The sequence below is a fragment of the Harpia harpyja genome, chromosome 19 (assembly GCF_026419915.1).
Source record: "Harpia harpyja isolate bHarHar1 chromosome 19, bHarHar1 primary haplotype, whole genome shotgun sequence".
NCBI lineage: Eukaryota > Metazoa > Chordata > Aves > Accipitriformes > Accipitridae > Harpia > Harpia harpyja.
Genome location: NC_068958.1, coordinates 10,510,950 through 10,533,609, shown reverse-complemented (window position 1 = coordinate 10,533,609; position 22,660 = coordinate 10,510,950). Strand labels below are relative to the sequence as shown.

General features: G+C 49.6%; 1 protein-coding gene across 4 annotated transcripts in view; it reads left to right on the top strand.

Annotated features, from left to right (window-relative positions):
- The window catches only part of LOC128154655 (collagen alpha-1(I) chain-like), a 98,186-nt gene that overhangs the window by 42,258 nt on the left and 33,268 nt on the right, over positions 1-22,660 (top strand). For 3 of the 4 annotated variants that reach the window (XM_052815584.1, XM_052815585.1, XM_052815582.1), the window contains exons 7-10: positions 14,264-14,534; positions 14,619-15,028; positions 19,207-19,251; positions 20,129-20,248. In XM_052815584.1, the coding sequence (XP_052671544.1) occupies positions 14,264-14,534; positions 14,619-15,028; positions 19,207-19,251; positions 20,129-20,248 (846 nt within the window). Of the gene's footprint in view, positions 1-1,552; positions 1,989-14,263; positions 14,535-14,618; positions 15,029-19,206; positions 19,252-20,128; positions 20,249-22,660 lie in introns of those variants that run through there. The other variant, XM_052815586.1, reaches the window with a different exon arrangement.

The window sequence follows — 22,660 nt, the reverse complement described above, 5'->3', positions numbered from 1 at the left end:
GGCAGGTCTCCGCATGGTACAGGAAAAAGGAGGAGGCGGGATGATTGCTGCTTCTGCCCACGCGTGGGATGTGATGCCTGCCTGGGGAGGACTTGCTGCTGCTGCTTGGAGGTGGGAAGGGCTGAAGCTCTGCAGTGGGAGGGGGCAGTTGTGATTCTGGGGGTTACAAAGCATCGTGCTTCCTTGGCATGGCTCCCCGGGGAGTCTGGCAGTGGGAGAGGGGTGGCTGCTCCCGAGTCCCACGGGTGCTCATGGTGCTGGGGCTGCCTCTTCCTTGTCAGAGCTGCTCTCACCCAGCAGGAGCTTGGAGCATGTCTCCAGCTCCTCCGCATGCATCAGAGGAGACGAGCGATTGGTCTGAGCGAGGCAGGCTGCAAGTCCTTTGTGTTTCTGCTTTATTTGGGATTTCTAGCCAAGGTTTGTTGTTTGAGTTCATGCAAACAGACATCCTGAGGGAGAAACCTGCCAGCAAATGTAAATTGAGATTTTTTTTGCGTGTGTGACTGAGCAGTAGACTCCTTTCTGTATTCCCCTCACCCTCCCAGGCATTGCTGTTAACCATTTGGGGATAGTCTCTGTTCTCATGCCTGGCTTAAACTGTCTGGCTACATCTTGCTAACTCCTTCATGAAAACTATGCTTCATGTATGGCCAAGTGGCCTTTTGCAGCTGGGTTCAGACCATCTGCTCTGGGGTTTGATCATGACACAAGTGTTACAGCAGCAGGCAGGCTTACAGGTGAGCATACTGCTGGTTTCCTGATGAGGGTGCTTAGGGGATGGGTTTGTAATGAACTGAGATGGCAAAAATCACTGTTCCTGAGCATGTCTGAAAGGTGATCTCTACCTCCCTACAATTAGTCCTCAAGTCCTGATGGATCCTGTTTAGGATGTGCTCCCCCATCTGATGCTCATTTGCCAGCCAGCTTCGCTGGCAGCGGTTCTCCCGGTGACTGCTGTGAATTGGTGAGACGTTGCCATATTAAGAAAAGTGGTGAAATTCATAGGTCTACAGGGGAAGACTAACTATATTCTGGATTTGGGACAAGTTTATTTTTCAAGCACTTAATCGGGACCAGAGATGCCTCAGGATCCTTGACGTTTGGATTTATTAAAAGAAAAAAATGCACTACTAATGTGTTACAGTTTGAAAATAATGAAGACCAGATCAGTTCTGCTGCAGGGATGATCCAAAGCTATACTTTGTAGTTACACTTTCTGTGCCTTTGTTCACTTAGAAGTACATTAGTATAGAAGTATATTAGTATATTGGTGAATTCCTTAATTGCTAATTAGAGCTAAATAATTATGGAGGGCTAGGGTGACAGTGGAGGAAGATGTAAGTGGATGAAGGCAATAGATTAGTTGTTTGTTACCGGCAGCCTAAATTGTACCTGAATTGCAGTCTGCTCCTTTTGTGATATTTTTTTTTTTTGAGGGGTAGATTGTAATTTATGAGTAATCTTTGAGACATGGATGTTATTGAGCCACTTCTATCTTTTGTCTTTTCCTTGTCTGCCTGTACTGTACGTGAGCAGGAGGGCTGAGCTGATTACTAAACCGCATGGCTTTTTATAAAGCAGTTTAATCCGGGATCCTAAAGCCATTCAACCAAAAGTCAGATAAAGCTTAAATTCCACTGATGTCCCAAGAGACAAAATTTCACAGGTTTAATTATCTGGACAGTTCAAACTACTTCTGATATTTCTTCTTGATTCAAAAAATGCTGTGAAAGCTTTATGCAAATGCGCAGTTTGTTCATGGCATGTCTCTTCTTTCATGCTCAGATTTGTTATTGAACAAAATTGGTGTTGCAATCACTTGTTCGGTCTCATTCTATCCTAAAACTGCTGGTAGCTCCTTAAATAGTAACAGCTCACTAGTAGTCCAACCTGGTCACTGTGCATACAAATACAGCACTTCAGCAGTGGGGACTGCTGCTTCCTCCTCCTTGCCATTCTCTTTGGTCTTCATAACTACAAAACCCAAGGTAGGTCTCTTATTAACATCTGAGCACTTCTGCAAGGATTTAAAATTTTCAGCCTGGACTCTGCTATTAGAGCTTGGAGAGACCCTTATTTTGCAGCATGGCATCTTTCCAGTTAGCGGGTGGCCTGAATCCATGGTGATGGGCTGGGTGGGAAGCCTGAGTAGACTTCAGGCTGTCCTTCAGCCTGAAGGGGAAATTGTGGGGTGAGGCTGGTATTACTGTTCAAGCTTTATGGCGTGTGTAAACCAGCAGCCAGGGAGCTCCTTGCAAGTAATTTTTCAGAAACGGAGCAGGAGGCCAAATGAACCAGAAGCATGTGCTAGGCGAATGCTTGTCTCTGCTCCTGATTTTGTACCTGCTTAAGCAGGAGGAGATGGTCCTCTGTGGCACGATTCATGAGTGCGTACTTCTCCTGGGTCAGGTGATGCTTGGTGGCAGCAGAGAACATGGAGCAAAATGAGCTTGGACATTACTATGACCTGGATGGCAAAAAAAAAAAAAAAAAATTTTGTGAGGTTTTGTTTTTTATTACCAAGTCTGAGTTTTAACTAAAAATTCTTTTTTTGTTGAGGAATTTAAATATGCAATATACAGAGTAAAAGAGCTTACTTTACAGGACTTTCTTGCTAGTTTTTGATCATACCAAGAAACATTCCAGTTGAATAAAGCAAATCACAATGTGGTGTTCTTGATGATTAAGAGAATTTGTATGCAAAGAAGAGGAGAAAAGCTTGGGGGTTTTATGGCAAAGAGCCAAATACTGGCTTTACTTAAAATTTAGGAGGAAGGTCCATCTTAAAGATAATTTTTTGAAAGCAGTAAATGGAGATTTAGTTGCTAATTTCTTGTTAGCACCTTTGATTGCTTAATGTTGAAGTACTACCAGAGCATCCTTTCTTTAAAATCAGAGCAGTCTGAAGCCTGTGTAAATCAGATGTACATACTCTGGATGTTGGTCTTTAAAATACCTCTCGCAGAAGGCTTGTGCTTGGTCCATCCTGCTTAATAAAGACAAGCCCTCATGGAGGAAGGGTCACTCCTCCACCCCACTGGTCCCCTTGACCTTTTGGGCTGCTGACTTCTTGGATCTCCTGGGCTAATACCAAATACCCCTGTGGGTTTGTAGTGAAGGCTGGCGGGGGAAGTGTGACCGGCTTGAGCCCAGCAACATCTCCACTGCTCTGGGGTGTTATGTTGAGATGGTTGTTCTTGTTTCTGTTAGCTTTAATATCTCAGCCATCTGAGACCTCTGAAACCAGTTTCTCAGGTAGGATAAGGTGTCTATGGATAATTTATTGCACCTCAAATCCATTGTGTGATAAATGTAATGAAAGGAGTATGTTAATCTGAACTGCAGTGGTTTTTAACCACCACCCCATGTCAAAGAAATAAAGTGCTATACCACCTAACCAAGCCATGAGGCATCCTCTAGTGAGAATTACAGCTACTCTTCAACACTTTATGATCTGACCTTCTTCCCTGGTTCAGTTTTTGTGCCCTTGCTGACTTTTATGGCTTGCTGTATGCTAGAAGTATTGCAGCAAGAGCTTGGCTTGAGCAGCAGCTTCTCTGCTCCTGCTCAAGCAACTTCACGGGGCATCGCGCTTCCCACCAGTGTCTCATGCCCTGCTGCAGGTTCATGGCTGTGTGCTTGGGGCAGCCATATCTCCTGTGTGCAATGCCAGCAAGGCCACTCTCTGCCCGAGTATTAGAAATGGGTTTTGCTTTGCTTTTGCTTTGGAAAAGGCTGTTGGAGGAGAGGCACTTGTGCTGTTTGAGAGTGTGACAGGGAGTCCTTCAGAGTCTTTCCAGTCTGAATGTGGCCCCTGGATGTGGAGCTTGCAGGGGTGTTCAGCCTTCTGGGTTGTTTCAGTTTGAGTGCCTGGGTAGGATACCAGGGAGCCCTGAACACCCCCCTGTGAAAACAGGGCATTGCTGAGTGTCGTGGGCTGAAACCAGGACACTGAGGCATCTCACATGGACCTCCAAAAAGAAATCATTTAGGCTTAGAATGTATTCACTTCTGAAATCCAGCCCCCGGGTGCCATATATGAAACTTGTGAGTAAAAATTTCTGCCCTTGGTTACACAAAGCAGTGATGTGGGGATCACTGGGCTGAGCTATTCCTGTTTCGATTGAGCAAATGTCTCCTGCACACAAGCTCCTGCATTTCTGGCCCAAAACAACTGGAGGAGGACAGAGTGATGCCCCAGCTGAGGGCTGCAGCCCTGTGCACCTCTCTGAGGAAACAAGGGCTGGTGCAGAGCAGAGGGAGGCTGTGCTGAGCACCAGAAGGTGTTTCTTTTCCCCACATTCCTGCTGTGGATGCTGCAGATCAAAGGTATAATTATGTCTGACCTATCTACTGCTGAACACAGCCCATAGGTTTTCCTGGCAGTTATTCCTCCTTTAAATCAGTGCAGCTTGCTTAGCAAGGAGTCCAGCCTTGGTTTTCAACTTTCCCATGACTGACCCTCTTCCAGGGGCTTGATGCTAGAATGTACTGGAAAAAAACAGTTTAAAATTTTCTTTCTCTGATCTTGAGCTTGTAAATAATATTGTACTTTGGTCTGTTGGATAAAGAGGCTTCTATTAACAAACATGTGTTTCCTGAGAGAAGACACTAAGCTTTGAAATACATTTTACCTAGCCTGACCTAGCTGAAAACTAGGGCAGCACGTTACACTAGTTGTCTGGGCTCCTGTAGACAGATGTGCTCCAAGCTGGGTCTTAACCTGCTTGCCATTTAGGAAGTCGGTTGAGTTTTTGGATCATGGCATCAAGCTGTACTAACTGAAAAGCCCTACAGAAGTCTAGGATCATTACATCAACACTGTTATCTTTGTCAACAAAACACTCTTAATCTCCTCAGGCAAGATACCAAGTTAGTTACATGGTAACTCTTTTTAAAACCATGGCATTAATTACATTATCTGTGGTTTCTTTATTAATGAGCCCCATATCAGTTGCTCTCTTATTTTGCTTGGGCTTGGCTTGAGGGAAGAGGTCTGTAATTACTCAAGGCCTCCTGTTTTCTTTTTTTCTTTTTTTTTTTTTTCTTTTTTTCATACTGGCACAACATAAAGCCTTTTCCCAGTCCCTTGGAGCTTCCCCGGCTTTCTGAGCCAAACTGAAAAATCGGTGCTTGTGTTTGGGAGAGCCTGATATTTTAATGCTTTTTAGTTTGAATTATCAGGACGGGATTGAGAAACCCCTCCTCCTTGTCACTTCTGGAATGGAAAGTATTTCGTTGTCATCTGGTTATGTCATCTGGCTTTTCCGAAACGTGGACAGAAATGCGGCTTCTCCAGCTCTGTCTTCCCACGCCACTGCTGGCGGTTCAGCTGCTTCCACGTGGCGGGGGGCCACGATGGGGATCCTGTGTTGCAATGAGGGATGGCTGGGTCAGAGATTTCTCCTATCTTTATTTTCCTTGTCTGAGTTGATTTTCTACAAATCATAGACTCTGCATTGCTTCTCACATGCCAATTCCTTTTTTCTTCTCTTTTATCATCCTTAATAGCTGCTTTCAATTTGTGCTCATTCCCCTCTTCCCATATCTAATTTCTGGGGGTTTTAAACCTGCATGGCTTCCTCCTCAACTCTCATGCTTTTGGACAACTCCTGAGCTGTTTAAAGTAGTTCCCAATTTGTCTTTCTCAGCTGGTTCTTCTTGAAATTTGGCCTATTTAAAGGAGCAAGCATGTATGCTATTGATTTTGGCTTTTTGTTCTGTTTACACAGAACCAATATAATTCAGTCATGATTACTTGTGCCTAAGAGACCAGTAACTCTTAGCTTAGAGACCCATTTCCCCTGAGCTCACCAGATGAGAGTTTCCAGTATAGACCTTTCCCATGCTGGACGTTGAAGTTGAATTAAAAAATACTTGTCTGCAATGTGTAGGAATTCTACGCTGTGTTAGTGCAGGCTGCCAGGGCTGGACCCCAGCTTCCTGCTGAGAGTCAGCATCCCCTGGCTGGTGTGTGTCCTATGGATTTGGTCTACACTGAATTCACCTATTGAATACCTGAACGCTTCAGCTCCTGCCCCTGCAGTGCCTCACAGCTTGTGATTAATAAGATCTGGGCATCTGGTAACATAACATTTAAACCTGGTGTTTTAGGAAAGTGGGGACTGAGCTCAGGCTGTAAGCCCTGGCTTTCCACAGTTCTTTTCCTCACCTGATGCATTCTGCTAGCTGTGCCCAGATGTCTTATCCACAGGTGACTTTCCTTTGAAGAACTGGCTTTTAAATCTTTGGTTTTGCAGAGCTGTTTTCACAAGGCAGGGTCTCCAGCATCTCCTTAAGCCAGGCCTCCCTTTGTCCTCTGCCATCAAATGATTTCTGGCTATTGATGCCTGTGGGCTTAATCATCCAGCTGCCACAATGCCCTGTGGAGCAGAGAGGTGCTGATATCTTTCATTAATTTTCCTCTTCAAGATGTACAGAATGAAGCACCAAGTTCTCTTACAAGCGCCATAGCTGAAACTTTTCAATACTGTGGTTTCATTTGTTGCAAAATGTGTTTTATAATTTTGATAAATTGGTTGGAGGGAGAAATACAAGGCACGTTGGAAAGCTGAAGTACTTCCCCCCCCCCCCCCCCAAGGTGATATTTCAAGACTGTTTTTAATCAGAAAACCCCCCAAAAGCAACAAAAATGTAATATCAAAACCACACTACTTTGCAATTTAATTTTTGGAAGAAATAACTAAATTCCTTATTTCAACTCAAAGAAATGGCTGTGGTTTTTATCCCCTCCAGGGGCTGTTGCACAGAGGAAAAAAATATTCACCTTGCTCCCCTTGAGGGAGCTGCTGTCCTGTGGTGACAGTCACCCAGGTGGTTATGTACCTCTGATAACATTTGTCCCCCTCTTAAGAGCTTGTCTGGGGTGTATAAATGAGGAACAGCGCTGTTTTGGTTCTCTCCAAAGGGGTTCCTCAGACTTTGCAGGAGACCTTGGCAGCAGGGCTTCCTCTGCGGTGGTAAGCACCGGTCACACCACCACAGCCGGGCAGGGAGGACCATGGTGGTTCTTGTGAGCACCTGCATGGATGCAGGCTCCAAACCCTGAGCAAAACCTCCTTCCAGCTAAGTGAAGCTGGGGTGGGGTGGAAGCCTGGCTTGTAGGATGGCAGGTGATGTCAGGGCAGGCTTGGTTGCATCAGAGACCCAATTTTATTGTACCTTCAGGCAAGCTTTTACAAGCACACGCCAGCATCTTTTGGGGGGGACAGTGTGAGGGTGTCTGCTACTGGTGGGGTGAAGGGACTGGTTCCCTGAGTGGAGCAATGCCTCTGCCGATTTATTTTAATGAATTTGATGAGACCCTTGCAGCCTCTTTGCCTGGGACTTCAAGATACATCTAGGCATCAGGTGGCTTCTCTTCTTTAGCAGTTTAACAGCAAAATTAAAAAAAAGACTCCCATGTAACAGCCCATTGATTCTAAGAGCGTTCTTGCTACAGGCGTTCACATGGCAGCCCATGGAAACCCGAGCCCAGTCTCCATGGCAGCAGCCAGTGGTGCAGATGAGAAAATGCCCTGGCACACCTGCCAGCACCTCCTCACTGGTGGGCCCTGGAGACCAGGACAGGCCACTGCTCACCCCCGAGGTGCTCCTTGTGCAGTGAACACGCGGGTGTTGTGCCTTGGTGCTCCTTTTAGAGGTGGACGCGTGCGGCTGGCTCTGCGTGTGACCTCTTTGGCATGTCAGCAGGGAATGTGAAATCAGCCAGCGAGGTTTTTCTCTTGCCGTAGCAGCTTGTGCCTTGAACTTGTCCGTCCTTGTCCTTTGTGAAACTGGTGAATCCCTGCAGTGGGAAAGCCTTGAGCTGTTCCTGCCCTCTGCACCTTCCCCCAGCTCTCTGAGCCAGTGTGCGCTTTTGATCTAGTGCCAAACCCCTCCCTTTTATGGCTCTGTTGGGCACTTTTATTTCCTTGACTTACTGTTGATTATTAGCAAAGGCCTTGGCTACAAGGAAGCTCCGGGTGAGAGCGGGGCTGTTGTGAACCCAGTGGGTCTCCTGCAAGCCCAGGTCTTGGTGGGTGCCTGCTTGGCTCAGGTGGGGCTGTGTGCCCTGCTTGGGGGTTTAGGTTGGGAGATGGCGATGATGTCCATGGTCTCCAAGATGGAGCTTGGAAGCAAAAGGCCCCTAAATTCCCCCAAAACATGTCAGTGCCTAATTAAATGTGAAACGAGAAAATGCCTGTTGTGGAGTTTCCTGCATCTTTGGGTGGCTCAGGTGCTGTGGAGATGGGAGCCAATAGGAGATCCTGGTACCCAGGTCACAGCAGCCTGAGGCAAGGTTCAGCACTGCTTTTGTTTCATCTCAAATGAAATACTTTCATTTTCACGTTGAAAAGCCCTTTCTTAATGTTCTGCATTGCTGCAGGTCTGTTCATGAACAAAAAGTTTGGTTACAAAATAAAAAGCCAATAAATCTTCTCTGGGGGTGGCTGAAGAGGTCCTCTGCGCCCCCCCCCCCATAGGACTAGAAATAGCAAAACCCAAAGCTAACCAGGAATGAGTAAATTTTTAAAACTGCTTTAACTGGAACTTACAGATAGGCCAAGTCCCTGCCCCCACCACCTCTCGTTTCTTGTTGGATTTACTATGTGCCAAACCCAAAATTGAATCATGCAGCTGGGGTTGCAGAGGGTTTAATTACCATGTGTGGCTGCACGGCTGCAGGAAGAGGCTTGTGGAGGAGCATCTAAAGCCTGGTCCTCACCTCCAAGCCTCCTTTGTGCCAGGAGGAGCGTGGGGAGGTAAATGAACTCCCTCTGCCTCCCCCTGAGATGAGTTTTCAGCCCCTTTCGTATTTCAGATGCTCTTTTCCAGAATCCCAGCTGTTGGAGTTGGAGGTTTACAAATAATGCTAAATATTTTTGCTGGGCAGATGTTGGTGTGTGGTATGGAGCAGCCGCAAGTTTTGCTGTGGTTTGCTAAAAAATTATGCAGGCTGTGGACTGCATTGTTCAGGGAGGAAAGTGAACTAGTGGCTGATAATTATAGTGCATTAATAGAAGTAATTAGCATCTGAGACTACCCAGAAACTCCTCCTAGACAAGCCATAGGAACCAGGTGCTGGGAAGGTGGACAGCAGTGGTATTCTCATGCCAAGCATGAGGCCTTCACTCATGCCAATCGTGAGCTTTGTGGGGAGAGCCAAGGGCACCTCAACTGTGCGTCTGCAGAGTCTCCACGTCTGCCCCAGGCTCTGCGGTTCCCTTCCCAAGGTGGACGTGGGTCTCCTTGCGGGGGGTGGGCAAGGAATCAGCCCCTCCGGGCTAAGCTGGGCTGAGGGGGGTGGACCAGCTGCCTGCAGGTGCCTTCAGTTCCCCTTTGGCTCCTATTGCATCCTCTGTGGGAAGGTGACCTCGCAGGGAATGTGGTTGCTTGTAGTTAATGGCTGAACCCTTTTTAAGATGTACAAATTACGGAGTCGGGTTTTAGCCAGAACACTTTTTCTGCAGCTCTCTATTTCATTTCTTGCCCAAAAGGGCTTTGTGAAATAAACTGGGGGGGGGGGGGCAGTTAATGGTATTAGTTAAAAAAAAAAAAAAACCAAAAACCAAAACCAAACCAAAACAAAAAGAATGTGCTGCTTTAGAGTCTGTGTGTTACAGCTCTTTACTGACTGCCGTCAGCTCGCAGTCATCCTGCTTAAACAGAAACAGGACCACAAACGAAGTTAGTAATGCTAATGACAGGAGGGCTCTTAACCGGATTTGAAATCTGGCTTATATGCTACATTGAAGGAGCCTCTGAAGGGTTTTACCCTCATGTAATTGAATCCATTGATTCTGATGTATTTGGGAAGACTAATTTAATTCAGGGTCTCTGCATCAGCTGGGCGATGTGTGGCTATGTAGCGGTCAGCCTGGATGAATAGTGTCTGCTTTTAATACAAACTATCATTAATCTCTTGGGGCTCCCTCTCCCTGGCAGTTCGTAGTGCTGTGCGGCAAGGAAAAAAATGACTACACTGTGTGCAAAGGGGTTGCAAAATGGAGATAGAGGGAGAAAGCCTGTGGTAGCGAGGGCAGATTTCTGCCTTCCTTAACTCTAGTTTCACAGCCCTGTTTTGCCTTGGACCCAAGTGCAAGGAGAGGGAAGGCATATGCTTGATAATGTGCATGATGGGAAAGCACCAAAGGATCCTACCTTGTCCTCTGGAGAGGCTGTACTGCCGTAGGGGACTGCAAATCTACCTTACACTGGGTAAAGCTGATGCCTGGCAGCTCTGTCCTTGCCCTCCCCACATGCTATGTGGCTTCAATCTCTATTCCAGCAACCTTTTGGGGTTCAAAAAAATGCCCAAGGGGTTGATAAGCTGATGTCTCTGGTTTCCTTGGGATTTGAATCTTACCTCCGTGAGAAAGGCAGTAGGTTTAGAAGAGAATGTGGCTGGCAGGGCTAAGCTGGTTTGCTCTCTGGGCTGTGTGGATGCTATTGCAGGGGAGGAATGCTCTTTCCTTGGTTCTTTTCTAACATTCTTGAATGGCTTAACCTAAACTACAGGACCTTCTGCTGGAAAGGTGCTATGTTCCGGATGGAGCTTCTGATTAGCTGATGCTGATCTAAGGGTAGCAGGGAAAGGGCTTTTCCTGCCCTGAGGTCCCATTCCCAGCAGTCCCCCACTCAGCACTGTGCTCTGTGAACCACAGGGGAGGTCAGTGCAGCTCCCTGATCTGCCTGAAAACTACTCTAGCGCACACACACAAAAAAATCAGTGCAATTCTAACACACTGCAGAGTGTGTCCACGTGGTGAGCTTTGCCCAGCTTGCAAGTGCTTCCTCGGACCAACCGCTGCCAGCAGCTTCCCAGGCTCCCATGTCTCTGAGCAGAGGGCACGGGCTGGCCAGGACACTTGGATGAGGGCAGGGACATGCCAGCTGGCCACACTTGAGAGCTTGCTGTGATGCTCCAAGTCCAGCCTGCCTGTGCTGCGGAGGAGCAGCCCTGGCTGCTTCCCTGCTCTCATGATTTGAAGCCTGATTTCCCTCCACCTCGAAGGCAGCAAAACCGCTGTGATTTAATTGGCAGCATGTTTTAATTTGTTCCAAACTCTGCAGGCTCATTTGTTGTACATTAGCATTTCTCTCGATGAAAACAGCTTCACTGCAGCCTGTCCCCTTCAGGTGCTTTGCTCTGATGACTTCGTGCAGCACTTTTGCTGCTTACTTTCCTCAATCTCCCTGAATTTTACTCAGACACTGCATGCTGTTTAGGAAACACAGTCTTTATCTTCCTTTGCTCTTCAGGGCTGTGATGGTAATGAGCTCGCCTAGAGATTGAACTGCGGGCTGGGTAATGCCCAAGGGAAAATCCGAGAGCATCTAATTGCTAAAGCCATCTAAAAGAAGCTGGCTGGAGATGAATTAGGGTTGTCTTTTCCTTTTCTAAATCACTTCTCCTTTCTCTCCTGAAGGGTAAACCTTCAGTTGCATCCAGTGGTTTTGCCAGTCTGTAAGGCAGGACCACGGGTCCTCATTAGAGGTGTCTGGGGAAATAGGGGCTGGCTGGTCACCCCTGGTCTTTGCTTTTCCACTTGCCATCTTGGTTTCCGTTGCTTTTTGTCTTTTCTGCCTCATCCTGACCTTTCTCAACCCTTCCTCCTTGGTATTAAGTTGCCACTTGCCTACTTAACATCTACTGTAGACACCATTCTTTTAAAATATGCTATCGATGCCATTTGGGGCATAAAAATCCTGGTGATAGAGGAATGCTGGCCCTTTGGCTTGGGACATGGTGCTGGCCAGAGGAGCAGAGTAACACTGACACACTGAGATCGCCATTGCCTCTCCCTTTGTGGGGGTCAAGTCTCTGTCTGCACGTGGGGTGAAAAATATCGGTTAAGAGCTGAGGAAGTCAGAATATTCCCATTTTTCAAAAAAACCCCTATACACAGAGACTGTCTTGGCTCAGAAAAATATTGTTTCTTTGTGTGAGTATTATGGCTTCAAGGGGAGTCAGGGGTGGTTGGCCCCAGGCCCCTCTCAGTTGCAGCTGCAGGGATTAGAGAGCAACAGGGGTCAGGTAACGTGAGACCTGGATGTGACCCAGGGTGGGTTCATCTGGTATCTACCCGTAGTCTTAGATACATCCGTCGTGTATTTACCTACTGCAACATCAGAGGGACCAATGAAAATGGGTGCGTTGTGGACCTAGCCATCCTCCTCCTATGGGTGTGAGGGTGGAGATGCTCTGTGGAGGTGTCCAGGGGTTGTGTCCGTGGCTGGTATCAGCAGTAGTTTTTGGCACTTCTAATTTTTTTAGGAGGGTGCTTATTTGCCCTAGTTAGAACATCTTGTGGGGAAAGGGTCTGTTTGGGGTAGGTTTTGGAAAGGAAAAAAGGTTGTCAAAATACTTATTTAGCTATTTAAAAAAAAAAACTGTTTTTTTCTGATTTGAGGTGGGGTTTAGCTTATAAAATCACTTGTGCATGAAAGCTTGAAATCAAAGTAAATTATAACAAATTATATATAGCAAACAAAGACAGGACCCCCCCCAAAAAAAGTTTTCACAGCTAAGAGCAAAGCATTTCAGCTCTTTTTAAAAGATGCTCTTCAAACTTGACATTTGAAAATTGAAAAATGAAAATTTTCACTTTTCCTCCCCACTTGGGATGGGAAGAGTTTGGAATTCTCCAATCTGGTGACGTGGCATCCAGCAGCATCCAGCAAAGACTTCAGCAGCTTCTGCTGCCTTTGGAGCTCTTCTACCTCCCAGGGCCATCCAGAAGTGCGGCTTGGCTGGAGACTGCTCCCCTGACCCACCAATACCATGGAGTCCTTACCTGCAGAATCACCAGTTCTGGCAGCGAAAGTGTTGGGTTTTTTCTACTTGCTGTTCATGCAAATCCACCTTGGTGCTCCCAAGCACGCATGCATCTTCGGTCTGTGGCGCAGAGCAGAATCAGAGCCAAGTAATGGGTTCAATCAACAGAAGATAGGATGGGAAGGATGATGGGAAGGATGCTCCATATCTCCTTGGACCTCTGTACTCCCCTTCTGCAGCCCCGCCAAGGCAAGCGTGGGCCTGCATCTCCCTCTAGTGACTTCTCGCAGACTCTCTCTTCATCAGCTGCACAGCACCAGCCCCAAGGAGCCACCAGTCAGGGCTGAGGACCCACGCAGCTCTTCTCGGTGCCATGCGCCGCGTTGTCCGTGCCCCGTGGAGCTGAGTGGGAGCACGGAGCAATCTCTGAGCAGGGGCTGGTGGGCATGCGGGGGCTGATGGAAATGCTGCCAGCTGTTCCAGGAGAGGTGAAGGTCCTTCACAGCCACCAACCAACCCAACCATGGGTCTGTGCACATGTGGCTCAGCGTGCAAGTCTGAGACGCTTACACTGGTGCTGGATGTAAGACTGATGTGCATTTTAAATGCAGGTAGCTCTCTAAAGTTTAACTCCCTTTTCACATTCAGTGCTTTTGTCTTGAGTGTAGATATTTCTATCAACATTTCAGTTTTCCTCCATCCATGGGTGATGCCTGGGCTCCTCTGGTGGTTGTAGGGCTGAAAGAGCCATTGCGACCTGCACTGTCCTGCAGGGACCATTTAACGTGGCAGCTGAAGACAGAGCGAGTCTCTTGCAAGCCACTGCCTTAAATCAATTTGCCGCAAGTGTCCAGGAGGCTCCACTTGGGCTTGTGTCTGCCTTCCCTTCCTGACCCTTGGAGGTTTGCCAGCAGTGCTATTGCAGCTGCTTGATTGGGAAGATGTGTGGTGGGGGCTGTGAGCTCCCCTCCGACCTGCCTGTACCGTTCCTCCCAGACCACCCGGAGCCTCAAAATACGCAGAAGCAGCAAAATCGAAGGCCTACGGGGCAGACTGATCCCCAGTGTAACTCTATACATTTGCTTCAATTGTTTTAGTAATGCTCTCAAGCTTGGATTTCTGTCATTAGGCTATGGGCCCTTCTCTCGATGCCCCTCCAACATAGAAAATTGCGGGGGGGATCACTGAAGCAGGACTGTGAGAGGGAGGTTCATGTTAGAATGGCCCATGCAACAGCTGGCTTGTGTCCCTTGTGGAGGGTGAGTTTTGTTTTGTAGATGGATGAACTGACCTGCCTGTTGCTGACGAGCTGCCCTGGAGCTCGGGGGCTCCTGCCTGGAGCTCGCAAGCCGTGAGCTGCCTTGTCCCCACAGCAGCATTCATGCACGTGGGAAATTAAGAAGCACAAGTGTCTTGAGCAGGGAAGGGGGAAAAAAAAGTGAAAACTTCAACTTTTTTTTTTTCTTTCTTCGTCCTTTTCAGGACTCCAGACTCACCAATTCAGATTTGACACTGGGGCCACCTTGGACATGGGAGGATACCCAGGAGACCCTCCACCTCCAGCCTGATGGGAGCGCCCTGACTTCACTCTCTGCTACTGAGATGCCATCGGCTGAGGAGGAGGAGGAGGAGGAGGGCAGCCTTTCTATTGAGGATGAAGGCTTTGAGCTGTTGAACTCCACCTATAATAAAATTACTGGCCCCGGCAGGCCAGGGCTCGCCAGGAGCAGCCCATGGGTCGCTGGTAGCTCCGGTGAGTCCATAGATGTGGTTTCCTCCCTTTCTCCTGCACACCGTCGCATTGCCTGGGTACCTGATGGTGCTTTTCTCCACCCAGGACCCTCCATCAAAACACACAGAGCAGCCAAGAAGGAGCGTGCCTCCGACCCCCAGGAGGAGAACGTCACCACAGAGAAGCTGACGGGTGATGCGGGCACCCGGCGGCAGCTCTCGCCTGGCAAACCCAGCAATGCCATCACTGACCTGGACACGCCTGCCACCTTCACCAAGGTCTCCCCATTGGCACGTCAGGCAGCTGCCCCCAAAGGAAATGTGCCCAAAGGTCCCCTGGGGACAGGGTCAGTGGTGAATGTCCCAGAGCATCCTCTGGTAGCAGCCAGCCCCACTGTCCCGGGGCTCGGGGACAGTGCTGCCCGCCCGGAGCACCCCGTCTCACCGGTGGCACACAGACAGCAGGGTCACATGAAGCCGGGACCACCGGGGCTGCCGGGACCACCGGGGCTGCCGGTGAGTGGCGGAGATGATGGCAGGAGGGGAGGGATGGGTGGTGGTGCATCTTCCCCTCCGGAGTGGGTGGCGGGTGCAGGCTGTTGAGCTGCAGTTCCAGCAGCTCGCTGTGGGAAACTGGGCAGGGAAACCTCCATTCAGTAGCATGGGCCTGTGCACCAGCCTGGTCCTGCAAGGTGGTTTTTTGATGTCCCTGAAGAAACTTCACTGGCAACTCTCCCCTGCTCTAGAGATGGTCTCAAGTCACGTAACCACATTGTTGGTTTTCATTTCACCCTGGTCCTGCCCAGAGGCAGGCTGAGGGGCTCAGAGTGAGGCCAAGCCATCTCCTCTAGCCCCTGCCCCACAGCAAACCCCAGGTATCAGCCCGTGGCCCCTGCTGGCATCCCTGTCCTTTGCTTCTCTACCACTGTGACACCTCAAAATTTGTGGTAGTTCAAAGCAGAGCATTGAATTTGTCTTGAAATAAGTTTTGATTATTTTTCAGATTACTGATCCATCGTAGCAGATTAAAAAAAAGGGAAATTAAAAAAAATGGTAAACTTAGAATAGATAAATCTTTAGAGAAGTCATCAGTCTTCTTTGGGAAGTAGCTGAAAAATGTTTTTACATATTTTCCCATGTTTATTTCTTCTCCCCAAATGATTTCCCTAATTTGGTTAAATTTTCTTAACAGTTAAAATCAACTTGCATTTCATTTACCCAGTGCCACTGCCAGAAGCGGCCATGGGAACCTCCTTCTCCCCCCTGGGCAGACCCCCACGTGAAAGCCGTCTGGGATGCCCTGAGCTCGGGGCTGCCCTGGGGGTTCATCTGGACGCTGCAGGGCAGGTCTCCACACACGGCTGTTTTTACAGTTGTGTTTGAGGGACCTGGCGCTAAATTCATCATCTATGAGCCAGGCTTCGTAGGATAACAGTTAAATTTAGGACCGCTAGCTTCCCCCTCGAGCCATCTCCTTGCTGCTGCAGCTATTGCCTGCAAAAATAGAAGAAAATGGCAAAAGGAACAGATGCTGAAGGATGAAAAAATCCCGGGAGTGGAGGAAACGTCATGGCGTTTGACAGCCCTGCTGTCAGCCAGCAGGAGGGGAGGCAGCACGATAAGGGGACCCAGCAAGGAGAGAATTGCTTTTCCCTCCTGTAGAAAGCATTGAGATGGTTTTTATTCTTGGTCATGAGCATCCTGGGTGGAAACACAGGTACAAGCAGCTCCAACCCGGCTTAGGAGACCTGGGCACAGGGCAGTGTGGGTGTCTGAAGATGACACCTCTCATTGTTCTTAGAGGAAAGGTTTGGAAACAATGGAGTTTTAGCATTAACCTTTTCACCTGTGAGGTTTTTCTCCTCCTCTTTCACTGGCAGTGTCAATCAGAGACATCAGTGGAGCACAGACTTCCAGCCCTGCCCCACCACATGATGGGTCCTCTCCCTTGGTGCAGGTTCACATACATCTGGTTTGCCACCCTCAGAGATTTTTCTGCCTTTGCAAAAACACTTTGAGTAGCTGTTCCAGTCAGGAGGTGTGGATGGAGGTTTATTTATCATCCTGCCAAGTCCTGATCATGCCCTAATGCTGTTCAGGGCATTTATGGTCTGTAGACCCTGCAGACCACGTGCCCTCAGCTCCCATCCCAGTCATCATCCACTGTAACGGCATTGGAGATCAGTGGGGAAAAAAACCAACACGTTACAAGAAGTGGAAAGTGTTTCTTTAAAAGCTGCTGATTTTTATGATCTTGCTAATCCTCCTTGCAGGGATTTCATTGTGTTGTCAGTATTCAAAAGCTGCTTGGCTTTCATAGACAGTGTTTCATGGGGGTTCCCAGCTGTCAGTACGTCCCCACAGGCTTTTCTTTTTTCTTTTTTGGTTTCTGTTACTCAAACTTAGCACTGGCTGTTTAGGAGCAGAGACGTGGTTCCTATCCGTAGGCTTAAATTGAATCCTGCTGGAGGCATCTGGTGTCAGGGATGGCGTGAACCTGGGCGACAGGCAAAAGCAAAGCCTTCTCTGTGCTTTCCTCGCAGGAGCCATCCGCTGTTTCACAGCACCCCGGGCCGCAGCCGTTGGGTCACGCTGCAGGAGGAGGGATGGTGCTGCAGAGAGGTGCTGTGTGCAGTTTGCAGGGCAAAACACCCACTGCTTTCTGGATGAGATCTCTTGGACTGATTTTCATTTTTCTTTCCTGAAACGTTACAGCCCTTGGGTTCATTGTTTCTGGTGTTCTGAATTGTTCTTTTTGGTTTGCACAAAATGGTATCAGCTTGGGAGCTGCTTAAGGGAGAGAAATAGATGCCATCAAATTTCAGAGGGTGCTGTTGTGACCATGGCTTGGTCCTGTCCCTCCACCCTGCACTAGGACTGCACGTGTTGGCTTTGCAACGCTGGTGTTTGTGCTGGGGGTGGCTGTGGCAAGAGCCGAGGAGCAGGAGGAGGCATGGCTCTTTGGCCATCTCACAGAGGGTCCTGGTGCATTTAAGGGTCCTCCGTGGAGCACCGTGACCCACTGATGACCATGTTGGAGGAGGGGTTTGTTGGGCACCCCATCAGCTGCTGGTGTATCTCAGCTGCGGACCGAGGGCAGCGGGTGTCCACGCAGCAGCTAAGCTAGGGGCTGCACCCAGAAGTGACTGGACCCCATAGCTCTTTTGAGGGGGATCGGGGGGAGGCAGGACTTATTGAAGGCTCTAATTTATATCTGCACCCAGGGCAGAGGGGATGAGCCTGTCCCCAGGCACCTTGCAACAGGTACATGGTGCTCGCAGTAAAATCCCAGTGACTCCAAACTGGGTACCTTCCTACAGAAGTGGTCTCTCAGCAGCACACATACAACACCTTAAAGCAGGTGTGCTGGGTGGATAAATAGAGGGGCTGCCTGGCACTGGGACAGGTCCATGCCCATTCTGGTGCGTGTTTCAATATTGGGTACAGCGGGCAGGAATTTTACCTCCTTCAGCAATGGTGGACTTGGCAGTGTTAGGTTTACTCTTAAGAGAGATCTTAAGGTCTTAAAGTCTTTTCCAACCTAAATGATTCTATGGTTCTATACCCAAGGTTTGAAAATCAGACCAGAGTTGCCAGCATCACTGCCGCTGTGTGTGCCATTTGGCACAAACACGTGCCGTACACAAACCAGGCACGGGGGGCACAGCCCCCAGCCCCCAGGGAGGGGGAACTGAGACATGGAGCCCTATGGGCTTCAGATCTAGGCACTTTAGGTGATCAAAGTCTCTTTGGTGAAGCATCCCTCAGTGCCAAAGCTGTTTCTGGACATACATCTTGGCCTTTTTACCCATCCCGTTGACACAAGGCAGTGAGGTCAGGGCTGGCTGCTACCCGAGTGGGACTGCCTCAGTGGTCACGGGGATGCAGCCATGTCTATGCTGGGGTTGTGTTAATTCAGTGTGGATTCCCAGGCTTGCTACTGGGCTTGGACAAGACTGTTTGCAAGCTCAGAACCAAAACGGCAGCTGTAGTTGAAGCCATCAGAGCTGCAGCTCTGCAGCAGACATGCAGGTAGACGTTCTGCTGCAGCCTGGCATGTTATCAGTCTCTGCTGAGATCTTCCAAGTGGATTTCTTTCATCGAGAAAAGCCAGGATCTCCCATCTGACTTTGTTTCTGTCTGGACAGATGCTTCGGTAAGCCCTGAAGTGGGGTCGCCGCTTGGCCAAAATGTACTTTTGACTAGAGATCAGCTAGATTGGTTCTCACACAAGTTAGAAGCCACAGATGTTTGCATCCTCATCCAAACTACTGTTTGAGTGTGTGGCCATGATCCAGCTTTATGGGAGTTTTTCCTAACACACTGCCTTTCCTCCCCAGGTGTCAGGAAATGTGCTTCTGCTCCCCAGCCATATGGTCTGGGGCGTTTCTGTGATGGATGCCGCAGGATTATGCTGCTTAGCTGGCCGAGCAGAGCTGCTTTCTGATGCCAGGGCAGGAGAGTGGGAAGGGAGAAGCATAAAATAGGGTGCACTTTCCACCCCACCCATCTTTGGGGTGTTTCTTTGGGACTTGATGCTGCTAGTTGGCTCTGAATAAGCCGTTTCAGTTCTTGCTTCCCTGGGGCAGGGATGGCCCTGGCCATGGCACTGGTCACCCAGCCACCGTGGGATCTCCCCTGGTTGCGGGGGGTCCTCCTTTGGGGTGACATAGCTCTCTTCCTTTGCCTTTCAGGGCTGTCCTGGGAGACGTGGACTGGTGGGACCCAAAGGAGACAAAGTGAGTATGCAGAAAAACATGGGAAGGTACGGGATGAGGTGTAGGGTCTGGGGCAAATACTATAGAAGGTTTGAGTTGGTTTTGGTGTTTTTCATCAGGAGAGTAGTGTGAGCTTCTGAAGCTGCAGTCTGGTGGCCCTTTATGTGTGTCTGGAAGAGGAAAGAACTACTTTTGCTGGGTTTTTTAAGCCCAGGCTCAGGACTGAGCTGACCGGACAAGCTGCTGTCTTTCCTCTGAGCCACTTAATGGCACAGCAGAGCAGGGAGATGAAGCAGTTTTAGCTCAGGTCATCTGGAGGAGGGATGCTGGTGTGTCCCAAAGTGCAGCCCCATACAATATCCACCAGCTTACCTTGGAGGGACATCTGTTCTCCAGCACTGCGTTGGTCAGACCCACAGCTGCCCTTTCTGCTCCAGGAACCCGGCACGCAGCAGCCTGCATGGCACAGCTCAGTCTCCTGCTGCACACAGCATTGCCTAGTGCACTGACAGATGCTTGGAGATGCTCTGGATTAAGGGTGGTGCCTCAGTTTCCCCATCAGTAAAACAGCGAGTGTGCTCCTAACCACCTTTGCACAGCAATTTACATATTTCCCAAGCTGTAGAGGGGCAAACTCGTTGCCCCACAAGTCCGCGTGCGTTAGCTTCAGTATCTGTGACATTTAGATGGGTCTGGGCACAGGAATGGGCATATGAAGCTCATTTGTTTTGCTTTCCCTGTTGTCAGGGTTATTTAGTTCTTAAGAGCTGGTTTGAACCCAGGAATGTGCCTAGACCCAGACTCCGCTCAGAGGTTGACGTGAACCAGAGCCTGTGTCCAGCATGTGTTGACTGTTAAACCCCCAGCCGGTTTTAAGGAGCTGCCCTTGTCTTCCTAGGGGTACCCTGGAGCCATGGGGCGGACAGGCCCCCCAGGTGACCCAGGCCCTGTGGGCATCCCTGGTGTCCCCACCATCGTTCTCTGGAGGAACTCCAGGGAGGACTGGCAGATGTTCACGGTGAGTTACAGCCGCAGCAGGGAAATGCACGGGGAGCTCCACTTACACCTCCCCATCAGCTCCCGTGCAGGCACCTCTCTGCTCTGCTGGGATGAGAGCTGGGAAGAAGGGTTTGAAATTCCTAATCTGTTGGGTGGGAGTACAGAGGCAGGGTAGGCAGGTGGTGGCAGAGGAAGGATGCCAAGGAGAGAGGTGCAGCTTGCTGGGGATGGCTCTGTGGGTAGCTGTCCTTGGGTGAAATGGGATCAGCGTGCGCCCAATTTACAGCTGTGCTCACACAGCTATCCCTCTTTTCCCTGTGACTGACTGCGAGATCTTGGGTCCCCATGGTCCACACACATCCATGACTTCCCAAGGGTGGTTCATGCCCTACCCCTGTAGGATAGGGGCCAAAGAAGATCCAAGCCATGCGGAAGAAAGCCCTTCTCCTGCTCTGCATTGCCCAGTTACAAAGCATTGCTTCTGTTTTCCACCATATCCCAGTTTTCTGCCATGCCCCAGCTGTGTGCTGTGGCTTTGGCTCGCGGGGTTTGTGCCCATCAAGCTTCTTGCCAAGACAAGATATTTTCTCACCCGAACCCTGCTGCTGTGGGGAGCACAGGAGTGGGGACAGGACCTGCAGGGAAGCAGGAGTGCTTCAGCTGCTGCAAAACTCCATGCACCATGGGAGCGATCACTGCAACAACCCAGCCGGCCTCGTCCAGGTTCCCTGACTCCTGACAGCACAGTCACTGCTGTGATTAAGCTTAATTTCAAACTCCCTCTCCAGCCTTGCCTGAGCCAGGCAGGGCAATAGCTGAAGGCATTGGGTTTCTAATTGTCTTAGGCACCTTACCAACCTGGGGCTGGAGCTCCCTGGAGCAGGGATGCTTTCTGCGTTTTGCATCTGTAATGTCCCTCTGATGGGACTGCAACCTGTCTGGATATCAGCTGCTCAAAGCAGATGCTGGGCAGGGTGGCTTGCAAGGCAAGTTGGTGCAACAGGCAGAGTAATGGGCCGGTGAGAGGCCAGGCTCAATGCTCAGGCTCTCTAAAAGCTTTAATGACCTTGGGCAGGATGTTTGACTTATCTTCAACTCATTCATTTGTGAAGAGGGGTGATGGCACCTTCTGCTCCAGGGCAAATGCCTTTAATGCTGGCAAGACAATACAGTGAGGAGGACCTCTGCTCTGCCAGCACAGCACACCCTGAGGAAGGGACGATGCTGGCAGGAGGTACAAGGTGGAGAGTGGCCCTGTGCTGGTCTGGCTCTGAGCTTGGATTGACTGACCAGAAGTTCTTGGGCCAGACCTGCCCCTTGCAGTTTTGTGTTGGAATGGATCAAAGCAGCTGCAGAAGATAAATACCTGCCTTAGAGATCAGATTCCTTCTGGGAAATGCAGCAGAGCTGATCATTGGGAGATATCTTGGCTGACCTGGAGGACCTCCATGTTCTCCTGTCCTCCTGCTGCTCTAGAGCAGGTGCTCTGCTGTTATCAATGCTCACAGGACCTGTTGCAGGCAAACACTGTGAGACCAGAGTAAATGGGGATAGGATAGCGAGCTGGAAGTGCTGGCTGGAAGAAGCCTGCAGTGGCAGAGAGCATCTCCATGTCTGCGCCAGGGCAATTGCCTTCCTCCCAGGGTGTTTGGGGTAGACATCTGCATAATCAATTCCTGTTGTGTCAGGGCATGGCTACAGCACTCTGCAGGGCTGCTGACGCTCTTTGCTCTGCACGCTCAGTCAGAATTGCATTTTTTTTTCCTGCCTGCATTTGGGAAGGGACCATAGGCTTTGTTCTTCTGCAGGCAGAAACGTTCATGCCTATGGATGTTGCCGTAGACCATGATTTCTTTGGTGTACCACCACCTTCAGTGCTTAGGCATTGGGAACGCTGGAGGGAGCAGACAGTCTCGTCTGCGTTTGGGAAGCCAAAGCTGGAAGGCTGCCGGGGCCCTGGCCACAGGCTCCCAGGGGGTTTGCGTCCTGGCACTTGGCCCGGTGCTTTTGGCAAAGTGTCGATCTCGAGGGGAAGGCAGTGTCTAGCAAGGATGACGTGGGGCACCCGAAAGCCTTGCTGGGCTATTGTGTCTGTAGCTGTATGACACCGGCAGTGCCGGCGTTTTGCTCGGCAGCAGGAAACGGGAGTGCAAAGCCGTGGGCTGGGTTTTGCTAATCTTTGTTGAGATAGCACAGGGGTGAAAAGCGGAGTGCTGGCTGCTGTGAGAATGGGGGGGCTGTCTGCTTCTGCAGCCTCCTACAACTTACTTGGGGGCTGGAGAAATGCTGTGGCTTGGCACAGTGCTGCTCTTGTGAACCGAGTGCTTGTGATTTTGGGGCTGCAGGGGGACATCCTGGCCTGCTGGGGTTTGTTGTTGGCTCAGCTTTTGGAAATGCAAGTTAGAGAAGCCACTCTCAGGCCAGGGGACGC